General features: G+C 37.7%; 1 protein-coding gene across 2 annotated transcripts; it reads left to right on the plus strand.

Moving 5' to 3' along the window:
• The first annotated feature begins 5,965 nt into the window (after positions 1-5,965).
• Positions 5,966-12,084, plus strand: LOC137743918 (phosphoenolpyruvate carboxylase, housekeeping isozyme-like). Of its 2 annotated transcripts, none has more exons than XM_068483847.1 (11): positions 5,966-6,120; positions 6,434-6,632; positions 7,276-7,667; positions 7,797-7,881; positions 8,176-8,398; positions 8,519-8,622; positions 8,767-8,857; positions 9,582-9,736; positions 9,857-10,855; positions 10,944-11,330; positions 11,508-12,084. In XM_068483847.1, exons 2-11 carry the CDS (start codon positions 6,465-6,467, stop codon positions 11,802-11,804), a joined length of 2,901 nt encoding a protein of 966 aa, XP_068339948.1. In that variant the 5' UTR covers positions 5,966-6,120; positions 6,434-6,464; the 3' UTR covers positions 11,805-12,084. The 2 variants fall into 2 exon arrangements, with proteins under 2 accessions (XP_068339948.1, XP_068339947.1); XM_068483846.1 differs by lacking the exon at positions 5,966-6,120 and adding an exon at positions 6,220-6,297.
• Positions 12,085-14,965: the final 2,881 nt, after the last annotated feature.

Here is a 14,965-nt window from a genome sequence, read left to right on the forward strand (position 1 = left end):
TTCTAGGTTCAACATCTTTTGGCTATTTGTATTGTATCCAAGTATATAGGTCTATTTTTCTACGTTCTTACAAAATTATAATGGAATTTTCCTTTCTCCATTTTTGGCCCATAATTTTGTTGATGGAAAAAGAACAGGACTCAATATCACCACAGCTCATTGATGAATTTAGTAGCTACTTGTAAAAACCAAAATTACCATTGGTTATCATCAATCTGTGATCCTATATTCTAATGTGCATGCGCATGCATAAAAGCTTTTCATTTCTTTTGGATATCCATTGCCTCTTCAAGGGCATTACACTATCTCTTCCAGGATAGTTATAATTTAGAGAATGCGGATCATAATCTCCTTTTGAGCGTTATAGAGCTTGGATTTTAATCTCCACTTCGAGAGTTGAGTCATTGGAACTTATACGTCTATCATGCTTCATGCATGAGACATCAATATTCCCATGTCCGCGGATTGACCTTTTCGGGACAAGTATCCTTGCGGCAACTGTCATGCATCTGGCATGTGACAGTTATGCTTCGAGAATGCAATAGTTCAGTAGTGTCATATCCTTCTTTTTTCTAAGGACTGAACCTTTTGAGTCTTAGGGGCTGCCACGCTTCAGGCGTGCAACAGATAAATCATTTGCTGCCATATTATTTTGTCCAACAGGGACATTAATTCTTGTAGGCACATTTGCAGCAAGTATATGTGATTTCATCACTTTCGTTGCATCATTAAATGCATCATTCAATTATTCTCACTTCGTTTGTATATTGATTGCTTCATGAATCAAAATAAGACAAATTCTTTTCGTCCTTCTGGAACGGTTTTTTCTCATCATTCTTCTGGAATGATATTTATTCATCGTTCTTCTGAAACGAAGTTATTTTCTCCCCCTAACTGCGGGAAAATTGTCTTATCAAAATGACAGTCCGCAAACCACGCGGTAAATATATCCTCAGTCAAGGGTTTTAAATATTGAATGATAGATGATGTTCAACATCAATGCCTAATCTGCAATGATGCTTCATTTCAGTATGTTGTGGCAGTGCAATAGGCACATAGATAACACAACCAAAAACTCGTAAATGTATAATGTTTGGCTGGTTCCCAAACACAAGTTGTACTGAGAAGTATTGATGGTTGTCTACAGGTCTCAACCAAATGAATAATGCATCATGTAAAATGACATGTGCTATGTAGAAAATTTGGCAATTTCATTTTCATCAGCAGAACGCGGGTAATCAATTTCATCCGATTAATAAATGCTTCTGCTAAACCATTTTTTGAGTATGGACATAAGGAACTTCTGGTCCTTGTTTAATAATCTGTGGACTGAGACTCTTATGGCTTTTATTGCAATTAAGTTGAGGCACTTTGGTTCTTCAAACTTAAGGTACTTATCAAGGAACTTCATGTCCTGATCTTGAGGATCAATGGACTTCATGCCCGATCTTTTTGTTTGATGGAACTTCAGGTCCAATCATTTTTATTTGTTAAGGATCAAGAAACTGCAGGTTCTGATCTGATCAAGGAACTTTGGGTCCAGTATGTACTCATCGTAACAAAAAGAAGTACAATAAATAAATTAAAGCAATTGGCGGTAATTCCAGCCATAATGAATAAATTGCATTTAAGTAAATAAAGCTTGTGACAAGGGCTTTAGTTCAGCACCATTCACATAAATCAAAACTTAAAGCGGTAGGCGGTAAAACCGTCCATGATAAATAAATTGTTTTAAAGGAAATAGAACTTGTGAAAGGGTTTTAAACTAACACCAATTCACATAAATAACAAGAAGTATCATACCTCCTTTTATTTATTATTTTTCTTTCTTTTGTCAGCACTTATTCAAACCTGCAACATGGTGCTATGCACCAACAGAAACCTATTTATGTTATGTTGACCAAATGGTGCCATGCACCATTCAAATCCTTTTTATATATATATTTTTTCTTAGGTTGCAGTCAACATCTCCTTTTTTTCTTCTTCACATGTGCCTTGCCATTCCATCAATCCCCATTTTCTATTATTTTTCTTCCTTCTCTGTCTCTGCTAGTCTCGAAACACAAGGCCAGCTGGGTAGTTATGGAGGTTGCCCAAATTCAATTCAGAGACTGGCGTTGTTCTTGCATGACCCAGGGAACATGGCATCGTTAAGCAAGAACCTCCTTACAGAGACATAGATGACAGTGAGGTTGACGGAGGCACAAGAGAGGGAGGCTTGTGTGGATTCATTCTTGCCATCACCATCTCCAACAACCAAGTATTCATGGGAGTTCTCAAGATCCGTAAAAAACAACGTGATCTGGGTTTCCAAGTCTGATAAGATTCTTCTAGATCTCTGGAAACCAGTTGTCAAGTACGAGTTTTCTCATCTCGTGATGACTTCAGGTCGTAAATTTCAATTTTCACCGGAATTCGGTGGGGCGCTTCTGGCGCAGTGGGAGAGACGAAAAATGGACATACCTTTTATTCTGTGAGATTTTAGATGACTGAGGTGAGAGGTGGATAGTGCTTCACCGGATTTATGGCGTTGTGCTTTCCACTGACATGAGAGCTTTTCGTGCTGATAACGTGTTGTAAAATAGACGATGTGTGTGCATTGGAATAAATAAAATAAGACACAAAATTTACGAGGTTCCTCTACAGTCAGTGTGACTGAAGTACGTCATCGGGCAGCAGTGATGCTTTCATTATAATTTGGAATATTAGGAGTACAAAGATAATTCTATATATTCCTTCCTCTCCTCTTCCTCTCTTTCTTTTTCTGCTCTCTTTCTTTTCTCTCTTATCTTTTCTGTTACATGAAAACATATGGAGTGCTCTATTTATAGAGCAACTCCATACTGATGCATTAACTGCATGTTGAAATTTGTAACGCGTCTTCTGACAGCACAATTCATTTTCCACTTTCATTTTCTACAAATGGAACTGTGGGCATTCATTGCCCATGAGACTTTTCAACACACTCGTATTTTTTGGTGCGAATATAAGGACTTGTGTTTGATAACTTGTCAACCAAGTAAGAGTGGTTGATAAGCAGTTGATTGATTAAACACACACTTTTATAAGCCACAATTGCAACTTATCAATCGACTGGACCTAGTGACGTGCACTGCCAGAAGTCAAACTCTTAGAACGACGATTGGAGATATTAGAAATGCTTGCATCTAGCAGTTACGAAAAGTCACAAGTTTGACGATTTATTTTCAAAAAATGAGGGCCCCCTAATAACAAATTTATTTTTAGTTTTTATCTTTAGCATTAGGTAGAGAGAAAATACATTGGAAATTCAAATGAGGAATGAATAAGAAGTATGAGACAGACTGAGTGGAGGTACGTAATTGGAACAACTCAAAATTGTTTTCAATTTTTTGTTTCTAATTTTCACTTTTGTATCATTCTTGCACATTTTTTTTTTCTCACTTTTCATCCATCATCTCTTTTTTCACTCTTTTTTATTTCTCATTTTTTTAAATTCTTTTCTCATAAAAATACAAAATAAAAATGAAATAGTCATAGTAAACAGACTGTGAGGTTTTTGAACAATATAAACACAATATCGATCGAGCAAACGTTTATTGAAGTAAATATTTCACTCTTCCAATATAATGAATCTTTGCAAACAAATCATTAGTTTATATATTTGCATAAAATTTTCTTTATCTTTAATCAGTCGCTTCAATATAAAAGTCAATTTATAATTTTTAGTCAAGTAAAATGACTTCTTGAATGTTTATGTATTGTTCTTACGTAGTAACTTGGGCTCCATAACATGTGAATGTCGCCTTAACTAAGTAATTTGGACTTCACACGTCGACAACATTGCTCAAATATCATGCATAAAGTTGAGGTTTCACTATAAAATCAAATAGCAACATAGAAAGTAACTAAACTACTTATAACATATATGCAAAATCAATTCTTTCCTCGATATGAAATTCATATACTCACGATACGTAATGCTAAATGGGTATTTTGTACAAAAACAATATATGATGAGTGAAGTAAATTAATTGGAGTTGGTAACTGAACCACTCTTCACATGTTATAAGATGTTCCAACATCAAACCACATGGTAAAGATGGAAGCATGATCCCAAACCGAATCACATGATATTGTGCACGATTGATGTGCCGATAACCTGATTACTTGGATCATGTTGTTGAACACAATTCATCACACAAATAAAAAAATGGCATGCAGTTGAGACTCTCATGCGCAAGCATATGTTCATAGAATAATCATACAAAATTACATGAATACAATAATTTTCAGTTGACCAGACATTGTGCGCATGCTCTTGTATGCGTATGTGTCGACAATATTATTATAAACTGTCTTAGTTATTCAGTTCAATTGAGTAGAATATTAAGCCCATTCATATAAAAGTATTTCTATAGACTAATGTGGAGGCTCATCTGGTTTATCTATGTTAAAAGAGAAAAAAAGTTTCCAGATAGAATGTATATTTACTTTCAATTCATTGCGTTCTACGTTAAACTTTTTAAATATTGCCCCTTATATTTCGATTTATTTTAAGTGATGAACAATGACGAAACAATTTTGGAAGGTTGTGCATTTGGAGGGTAATCACTTGTAATTTTAATAATGCTCACAATTTTTTCTTTTATGATATTTTCTTTCAGTTATGTATGAAAGGGATAATAGCATTTTCATTGATTTTTTATTGACAAAAAGTGTTATGTTATTAATAAATAGTGTAGACAGATATTTGGTCAAAAGCCTTTATTCTTCTTCGTTTTGAAAATATGTCAGGCGATGAGTTAGGGCCTAGCACCTAAGCGGTTAGGGGCTTAGACGGATTAGGCGGATTTGAGTAAATCTATACTTATAAAAAATACATAATCATATTGAGATATACAAATTACAAAATCAAATGACATATAAACTAATGTATCATAACATATTGAAAATATTAGGAATAAGCATATAATGAGTGTTCATCCAAGTATTCAACAAGTCTCCTACAATTTGTTGAACCAAAATAAAAGTTATTGATTTTATGTCTGAGTAAGAGTCATGACCTAGACAGGTGCCTAAGTAGGTCTAGGTGGGCAACGCACATACCAAAGGAGGTATGGACGTCATTTCTTAATTTTCAAAAGCCTAAGGTTTAAACGAGACAGTGACCAACCGCCTAGCACTTAGGCCAGTCTTAAGCGGCGTTAGACGGAAATTTTTAGAATCGTGACTCTAATTTTATATGCATAAACAAGCACCTTTTGTAGTTTTCCATTTTTCATTTGTGATGAACAAGTTAGACTCTAATATGATAAAAGAATAATAATTAAACTAATTCATGTTGCACGATAACATGCACACGGAATAGTTTATTTTAAAATAGTTTCACTTGACAGTCTACATTACTTTGCACCATAGTTCATTTGAGATCCACATCAATTTAAAAAAATAAAAAATAAACGTACCAAACTGCCACATCGAATAAAATATATATATGTATGTATGTATGTATATTTTTAACAAACGATATTATATAAAAAACAAGATATCGATGAGTCCACAACTCACCGTTTTTAACAACTAACCCCAAAGATTTAATCTATTGAACGAGATGCAACGATTTTAATGGGTTAAAAATATTTTCCTATTTTTTATTAAGTCATTTCAAGAAAATGAGAAACCTTTTTTTCTATTCTTTTTTCTACTTTTTCAATTTTACAGAAAAGCAATATATTGACGTTGAAAACTATTCTCACAATGGAAAGTACACAAATTGTCCACGAAAACAATTACAGCATCTTTGATTGGATATTCCACACTCGCAACACCAACCACTCCTAAGTGGGGTCAACTTCGAAGTGAGAGAGAGAGAGAGAGAGGAGAGAGAGAGAGGGGACATAAACAGTTGAATAGTAAATAAGCGAAGTCAAGTATGCCAAAGGGTGAAGCGTGTCAGCGACGGTGAGAGCGGTAATAAACAAACCAAACTCGTGAAATCGCAGGCCCAGACACTTTCTATATATACTCACTCCCACCCCTTCGTTTGGATCTCACAGCTCTCACTCTTTCTCCCTGGTTCATTGATCCCACTTTTCGTCTTCGTCTTCTTGCTGAAAATCCAAACTTCCCCAGATTCAGGTACCCCATGTTATTATTGTTATATTTGTCGACAACAAAATACTTGATCATTCTTATCTGGGTCATAAAAAAACCAGCTTTGGTCTCAATGAATGGTGTGTTTAGTATGCACAATCTCCACACTGCACGTGGCTTCTGCCCGTTGATTCCTACATTTTTCAGGCTCTAGTTTTCTGGGTCCTGATCAGAATTTTGTGCCATTGTGTTTCGATTCAATCCGAGATTTCAGGCTCATATGTTCAAATTTTCAGTTTTTTTTGGGTTTTTATTATTTTTCAAGTTCTGAATTTTTGTACTTTTTGTGGTGGGTTAGTTGTCCACAGAGTGAGGATCTGTGGGGAGCAATGGCTAACAGGAATCTGGAGAAGATGGCGTCCATTGACGCGCAGCTTCGGCTTCTGGTTCCGGCCAAAGTGAGCGAGGACGACAAGCTGGTGGAATACGATGCTCTGCTTCTGGATCGGTTTCTGGATATTCTTCAGGATTTACATGGGGAGGATCTCAGGGAAACGGTGAGTTTTTCGGGTTCGATTAGCTGTGAAATTGATTTTGATCGGTTTGTGATGTTCAATCTTGATTTTGGTTGGTACCCGTGATGCAAAACACTTGAATTTGTGATTAGAATTGGCTGCATTTATTTTATATTGCTAAAAGTATGGAACTTTGTGTGTGAATTTGAAAACCCATTTCAAATTTGTATAAACCCTTTGATTTTAGTGGATTTAGGGATCCTTTAAGGAACGTACAAATCTCTGTTTTCGATAGAAATCTTCATTTTATGGGAACCCAAATTCTGTTCACGATATTTTAATCAGTAGTTTTCTGGGCTCAGTTTGGGATGTTTGATTTGGTCAATGCCTATGATCCAAAGCAATTTAATTTGCTAGTGGAAGTTTGAAATTTGTATTGTATTTAACAATCTATTTAGATATTTTAATCAACAATTTTTAGGCTGTTGGTGGATTGTTTAATGATTCATGAGAGATCCCCGGTGGCTTGAGTTTGAGCTCTTCAGTCGGTTATGGCTTGGATCAGAGAAAAGACAAAGGGAGTCATTAATGTTGTTAGTTTTGAGTCGAAACTGATTGTGGTGAGTGTTATGAGTTGCACGATTATGGAACACTAACGTCATTTGTGACGTTTATGTTCGTACAGGTTCAAGCGTGTTATGAGCTTTCTGCTGAGTATGAAGGAAAGCATGACCCAAAAAAGCTCTCAGAGCTTGGAAATGTATTAACAAGTTTGGACCCAGGTGATTCTATTGTTATTGCAAAATCCTTCGCCCACATGCTTAGCTTGGCCAACTTGGCTGAGGAGGTCCAGATTGCTTACCGCAGACGACAAAAGCTGAAAAAGGGTGACTTTGCTGATGAAAATTCTGCAACGACTGAATCAGACATCGAAGAAACTCTCAAGCGGCTTGTGGGGGATCTCAAAAAGTCTCCCCAAGAGGTTTTTGATGCTCTTAAAAATCAGACTGTTGATCTGGTCCTCACTGCTCATCCTACACAATCAGTTCGTAGATCCTTACTTCAGAAGCATGGAAGGTTTGCTCTTGAACTACTACTACTACAATCTGCATCTTTGACTTTTGTTTGTAGAGACTCATGTCGTGCAGATTTATGGCTTAGAATCTTATGGCTCTCTCTCACTCTTCGACACACACATTTGTTCAGGATTCGGAATTGTTTAACCCAGTTGTACGCCAAAGACATTACTCCTGATGATAAGCAGGAGATTGATGAGGCACTTCAGAGAGAGGTAGCCATTTTACTTATTCATGTGTTCCATCAATATCTTGATTTTATTGACGTGAGCATTAAAAAATGACTTTTGTCCACATATGCATTGCTGAGAATATGTTTGACTCCCATAAAGTGCATTTTCGTCAATTTGAAATTCAGGTAGATTCAAAAGTGGCAAGATTTTCCAAATATTATGTTTACATGAGACAATCCGGAAGGATATTCTAAGTCCTTTAGAATTTGAGCTTGAGCTTGAAATGAAATTAGTTGTCAACTATTCTCCTTCATGTTGGGTTTTCAATTTATGTAGATCCAAGCTGCATTTCGTACGGATGAGATCCGAAGAACAGCTCCCACACCACAAGATGAGATGAGAGCAGGGATGAGCTATTTCCATGAAACAATTTGGAAGGGTGTTCCAAAGTTCCTACGTCGTGTTGACACAGCTTTGAAGAATATTGGGATTGACGAACGTGTTCCCCATAATGCCCCACTTATTCAGTTTTCTTCTTGGATGGGTGGTGATCGTGATGGTATGACTCTTGTTCAGTAACATGAATTGTGCTATCTTGAATGTATGATATATGTGCTGGCTTGTGTGCTTCTGCGCATCTTTCACTAATTTGGATTAACATCTTCTTTCATGGGAGCAGGCAATCCAAGAGTAACTCCTGAGGTAACAAGGGATGTTTGCCTACTAGCTAGAATGATGGCTGCAAACTTGTACTATTCTCAGATAGAGGATCTTATGTTTGAGGTACCTGAAAAAGCATCTTGAAATTGTGTTTGAGGAGTTTCGCTTACTCATTGAAGTGGTTGTTAGATTTTGGTTTGAGTGGGGTGTTTGTTGCTTTACTATGTTAGTCTCTGCATTTTGCTAATTTCTTTTCTTTTCTGGCAGTTGTCTATGTGGCGGTGCAATGATGAACTCCGTGTTCGTGCAGATGTAGTACTTCACAGATCCACGAGGAGAGATGCAAAGCACTACATAGGTAATCATACTTCTATTGTGGTTGGTCCCTTGATATGATTTTTAAAATTACGTCCTGTGCTGCATTTTCTTAATGAGAAGTAGAGTGAAACTGTTTACGTGATGGATTTAAGGAAACTTGAATGACGTATACCTGGCACGTCATGCTATAATATACTTCTTCCAACATTTTTCATAAATATTGACTAATAAACAGGTGCACAATGTACTGTCCGAGTAAAATTTTACACTAAGTGAAGCCTTAATAAAACAAGCTTATACTAATATTTTAGAGCGCCACAACCATAAATTGCTGCAGTAACACAATGGCAACAAACCTTAGATCTAGTTTCACTGGCTGAGATACTCTGGAGAAAAAGGAAAATCGGTTTGTATATCCGGCCTTAAAGTTTACATCAGTATGTGAAGATAGCATGTGAATTGCAGTCATATGTTGGATTACAGTTATAGTTAAACTTTTTCCAGTCTTATTCTTCAGTGCATCCAATTTAGAGAACTTGCTTTTGTAAACCATAAAGGCAGATGACCTTTAATATTTAGGAATACCATTTAAAGGATCTACATCCTGTTCACTGTTCAGGCTTCCCCAAGGAATACCCACTGTTGTAGACCAAGAAAACAAGCACAAGTTTTCCATCCAATACTTACGGTTTTCCATTCATGCCTTCTAATTTGGTGAACATTGTGCTTCTTGTGATACTTATTGCCTTTGTTTCTCAATTCAGAATTTTGGAAGCAAGTTCCTCCAAATGAACCCTACCGTGTGATTCTCGGTGATGTAAGGGATAAGCTTTATCATACACGTGAACGTTCTCGTCAGTTGTTAGCCACTGGACACTCTGACATTCCAGAGGAGGCAACACTGATTAGTGTCGAGCAGGTACTGCCATTCTTAAGTAATTGTATGATCCATCAGATACAGTGTCATAATATATATTGCCCCCTTATTCTCATTTGGTTAATCGATTGTAAGCCTAACTGTGATTTAAATTGTGTGTAGTTCTTGGAACCTCTCGAACTCTGTTACAGATCACTCTGCTCTTGCGGTGACCGGGCAATTGCCGATGGATCACTTCTTGATTTCTTAAGGCAAGTGTCCACCTTTGGACTTTCACTTGTGAAGCTCGATATTAGGCAAGAATCTGACAGGCATACTGATGTGATCGATGCCATCACCAAGCATCTGGAAATTGGTTCCTATCGTGAGTGGCCTGAAGAACGCCGTCAGGAGTGGCTTTTATCTGAACTATGTGGCAAGCGCCCACTGTTTGGCCCTGACCTTCCAAAAACGGAAGAAATTTCTGATGTTTTGGACACATTACATGTGATATCAGAACTTCCATCTGATAACTTTGGAGCATACATCATATCAATGGCAACTGCTCCATCTGATGTGCTTGCAGTTGAGCTCCTGCAACGTGAATGCCATGTGAAGAAACCACTGAGAGTTGTTCCACTGTTTGAGAAGCTTGCAGATCTGGAGGCTGCTCCTGCTGCTTTGGCTCGGCTTTTCTCAATTGATTGGTATAGAGAGCGAATCAATGGAAAGCAAGAAGTCATGATTGGGTACTCAGATTCTGGCAAAGATGCTGGGCGTTTCTCTGCAGCATGGCAGTTATATAAGGCACAGGAGGAGCTTATAAACGTTGCTAAGAAATTTGGTGTGAAGCTAACTATGTTCCATGGTCGTGGTGGCACTGTTGGAAGGGGAGGTGGGCCCACCCATCTAGCTATTTTGTCTCAACCACCAGATACGATTCATGGTTCACTCCGTGTCACTGTCCAAGGTGAAGTTATTGAACAGTCGTTTGGAGAGGAGCTCTTGTGTTTTAGAACACTCCAGCGTTTCACCGCTGCTACATTAGAGCATGGAATGCATACGCCAGTTTCACCAAAACCGGAATGGCGTGCACTTATGGACGAAATGGCTGTTGTAGCTACAGAGGACTATCGTTCCATTGTTTTCCAAGAACCCCGATTTGTCGAGTACTTCCGTCTTGTAAGCATTTGATACTTTACTTTAATTACATTAGTTTTTCTGCTCTGATTATTTTCAATGTAATGACCATTGCGTACTTGTGATCCAGGCTACACCGGAGCTGGAGTATGGTCGGATGAACATTGGCAGTCGCCCCTCAAAGCGAAAGCCTAGTGGAGGCATTGAGTCCCTTCGTGCAATCCCATGGATTTTCGCCTGGACACAAACAAGGTTCCATCTTCCAGTGTGGTTAGGCTTCGGAGCAGCCTTCAGACATGTCATTAAGAAGGACATTAAGAATCTTCACATGCTGCAAGAGATGTACAACCAATGGCCCTTCTTCAGGGTCACTATTGATTTGGTCGAAATGGTGTTTGCCAAGGGAAACCCCGGAATTGCTGCGTTATATGATAAACTCCTTGTTTCGGAAGACCTATGGTCATTCGGAGAGCGATTACGGTCCAACTATGAAGAAACCAAGAATTTTCTGTTACAGGTAAAATCTTCGACTTTGAGAGAACATCTATGAAATTTTGAGTACATCATAAAACATTGAGTAGTACGTAGTTGTATACCAAACGAACAATGAAGAAATTCATCAGTTTTCTCGGAGCATTTGTCGTGATTTGTTACTGCATGAAATAAATTGACGTTTGCCTTTTTCCCTTGGTAGATTGCTGGACACAAGGATCTTCTTGAAGGTGACCCGCACCTGAAGCAAAGACTCCGCCTGCGTGATTCATACATCACAACCCTCAATGTTTGCCAAGCATATACACTGAAACGGATCCGTGATCCAAACTTTCATGTGACATTGCGGCCACACATCTCAAAGGAAATCAGCGAAACAAGCAAGCCGGCTAATGAACTTGTAAAGCTGAACCCGACAAGCGAGTACGCACCTGGTCTGGAGGACACCCTCATCTTGACAATGAAGGGTATTGCTGCCGGCTTACAGAACACCGGTTAAACGTGTATTTCTGCTCTTTTCGTTATGTTTTTCTGCTTTCGAGAGACGGGTTGTGTCCCGAAAAAACTGAGTTAAATTTACCCGAAAGTGGATGATGCCTTTTAATCATCCACCTTAAGGCCAGATATTTGAGCGAACTTGTTTAAGTTCTGTGATCAGATTGCTGTGCAGAATAACTAGAGCCAGCATTGTTATTGTTGGCACAAAATTAAGTAAACACTGAGTGGAACTGTTTTGTTGTGTTTCAATGCAAAATAGCATTTATGTGCTTCATGTTTCATGGCTTGGTTTCTTGACCATCAAATAATTCGAACTTTAAATTCCAAGGATTGTTTTTACACAAACGCAAAGAAGTAAAATGTAGCTTGTATAAAAATTAAAATTATCTATTGAATGTATACATAATCGAACAATAACAGATAGAAATGTCTCACGCCTAAGACTAAACCCAATCCTAGGCTAAATGCTATTTTTTAGGTTTTATTCCTCTCTCAAACCCAATCCAACCCAACTCAACCCATGCTAAGACCTTCTCCAAACCTGAGCTATTTGCTAAATTTCCCCCCAAAATTTCATCCCAAACACCACCCAACCCAAGCTAAAACATTGGGCTAAAAGCCAAATTCCCCCCAAACACGCGTGGACTCGCATCAAATTGGCCCAGTCTCGGCCCACTCACTCGCGGACGCACCCCACGCAGGCTGCTTGCAATCACGTCTCGACAGCGTGGGGGCCCACTGTCAAGGCCATGTCGGCCACTTCCCCAAGCCCAATGGTTCTTTTCCACATCCGACAGCCATCATTTAAGGACTGTTGGTTGATCCAACGGTCCAGATTCAAATTTCATTTTAAAAAAAAACATGTTATTTTAAAATACATTGAATCCATTGACTGAGATCGAATATAATCAAATCTAACGGTAAAAAAAAAAAAAAAAGATCTAACGGCCCAAACTTAAATCCAACAGCTAAAATAATTAAAAAAAATTATTTAACTCAAAATTTACCCAAAAACTTTATAAATACCTATGTATTTGTTCAAACATCCACACAAAACTCAAATTTCTCCTACCATTATTCTAATTTATCTTTCTACTATTTCTTTCCATTTCCAAATTGTTCAACATGGCAAGAGAGCATGTTAAAGGTCGTAATTGGACCTGTGAGGAAGATGTTGTTTTATGCTTGGCATGAGTTTCTGTTAGCGAAGAATCAAAATAAAAAGGTTTTGTGGGATAAAATCATTGCAAATTATCAAGAAAACTGCAACGGCGGCGGATGGGATGGTGATGGTGTTTATGATCGGTGGAAGACTATCAACAAAGCATGCACTTTATGAAAGGGAAGCTTGAAGAGAGCCGTGGTTGGCATGCCTAGTGGAAGGAGCGCCATAGAAATTGTGAGTTTTTTTCTTGATATTTTATTTGTTATGTACATAATATTATTTTGCAACTAATTATTTTTGTGTATTTTTTGCATAGGATGACAAAGCAATGGAAATTTACAAGACAAGAGTGACACCAAAAAATCAAGTTTTAAGTTGCAACATGCTTGAGACGTCCTCAAGGATTGTCCGAGGTGGACAACTAATGTGGACCAACAATGGGGAAGATTATTTCAACGTGAAGCCGCACCGAGAAATGTCGGAGATGAAGGCGTTGATGAAATGACCCCCATCTCCTTTTTTAGCAAGGCCCCCGGGAAGAGATAAGCAAAAGGAAGCAAAGAGAAAAGGGAAGTCCTAAGATCCGATGAGTGGATACTTTGCTACCGGAATTGCAAAATTGAACGAAATCCATAGCGCTCGCCAAGAAGAAGCGGCACGAATGCGTTTGCAACTGAAGGAAGAAGGGGATAGGGAGCAAGATAGGTTTGAAGTTAATTTGATGATGGAGAACCTTGACAAATACACTCCAGAGAGGAAGAAGTTCTTACGTAGTAAGCAAAAGGAAATTTTGCGAAAGTATGCCACAAGGAGTTTATTTCAAGATGATGAATCCTTTGAAGCCTATATTCCAAGTCAACCACGAAGTCCATCACCAAGTGAAGATGGTGGATATGATTATTAAGTTTATGTAGTGTATGAATTATGTGCTTTATTTATTAATTGTCGTTTGTATTAAGTTTATGTGATTTATTATATGGTTTATGTACTTTATTAAATTTATGTCTTATTAATTATTGTTTCTATTAACCTAGATGCCTTCAATAATTATTGTATTTATTATTCCACACTTTGATGTAGAATAGATGTCTTCAATAATTCAATCTTCATTCAATAATTCAACCTCTATTCAATAATATATCGAACGTAGTAGACAAAATACTTTGCACAAGAACACACTTAAATTTATTACTAGAAAATAACAATATAGTACACTTAAAATTATTACATAAATGCTCAACCAATATCATCAACGTTCACCTTCTCGGCGTTATAAATGCTCAACCAAATCCTTGTGGAGTGTGTCAAGACATTGAGGAGCTTAAATTCTATTTAAACGTCTTATATACTCACTCAAGGTGACCCTACCTTGTCGGGTCTCATATGTGGTTGGAGCGAGATATTCAATATTTCTTGCAATAGCTCTTGCATGTGTTGGTTGGTCATCATCCACATATTCGTCTGAATCTTCTTCAATTTCGATGTACTCATCTTCCACAATCATATTGTGTAAAATTATGCACATCATCATGATTGAATGGAGGTTTTTAGTTTGCCAAAATCGTGCAGGCCCTCTAACAATGGGCCATTGAGCTTGTAAGATCCCGAACGCTCTTTCCACATCCTTCCTTTAAGAATCTTGCCTTTGTGAAAATAATTTTTTCTTTGCACTATCAGGATGAGAAATTTTTTTGACAAAGATAGACCAACTAAGATAAAAACTATCAATTAGGTAGTAACCTAACTCATATCTATTACCATTTACCTTATACCGAAATTATGGTGCCCATCCATTCACAACACCATCGAACAGGGAAAAGACCAAAGAATGTTGATATCGTTGTTTGATCAGGGAGCGCCGAAGAATGTATGCCAAATCCATGTGTTGTAAGACTTCACAGCCTCCAGTACGATGGTTGGCTTGTTATGACGGCCCTTGAATTGGCAAACCCAACCAGTAGGACAATTCTTCCACTCCCAATGCATACAATCAAGAC

This window comes from Pyrus communis, chromosome 8, assembly GCF_963583255.1.
Source record: "Pyrus communis chromosome 8, drPyrComm1.1, whole genome shotgun sequence".
NCBI classification, from domain to species: domain Eukaryota; kingdom Viridiplantae; phylum Streptophyta; class Magnoliopsida; order Rosales; family Rosaceae; genus Pyrus; species Pyrus communis.

What these genes read in the sequence shown, in the direction of transcription:
- LOC137743918 (XM_068483847.1), top strand. Translation starts at nt 6,465, where the DNA reads ATGGCTAACAGGAATCTGGAGAAGATGGCGTCCATTGACGCGCAGCTT. An exon ending in GGGAGGATCTCAGGGAAACG is followed by an intron (nt 6,633 to 7,275) that starts GTGAGTTTTTCG and finishes ATGTTCGTACAG; the next exon opens with GTTCAAGCGTGTTATGAGCT. An exon ending in ATGAGGCACTTCAGAGAGAG is followed by an intron (nt 7,882 to 8,175) that starts GTAGCCATTTTA and finishes CAATTTATGTAG; the next exon opens with ATCCAAGCTGCATTTCGTAC.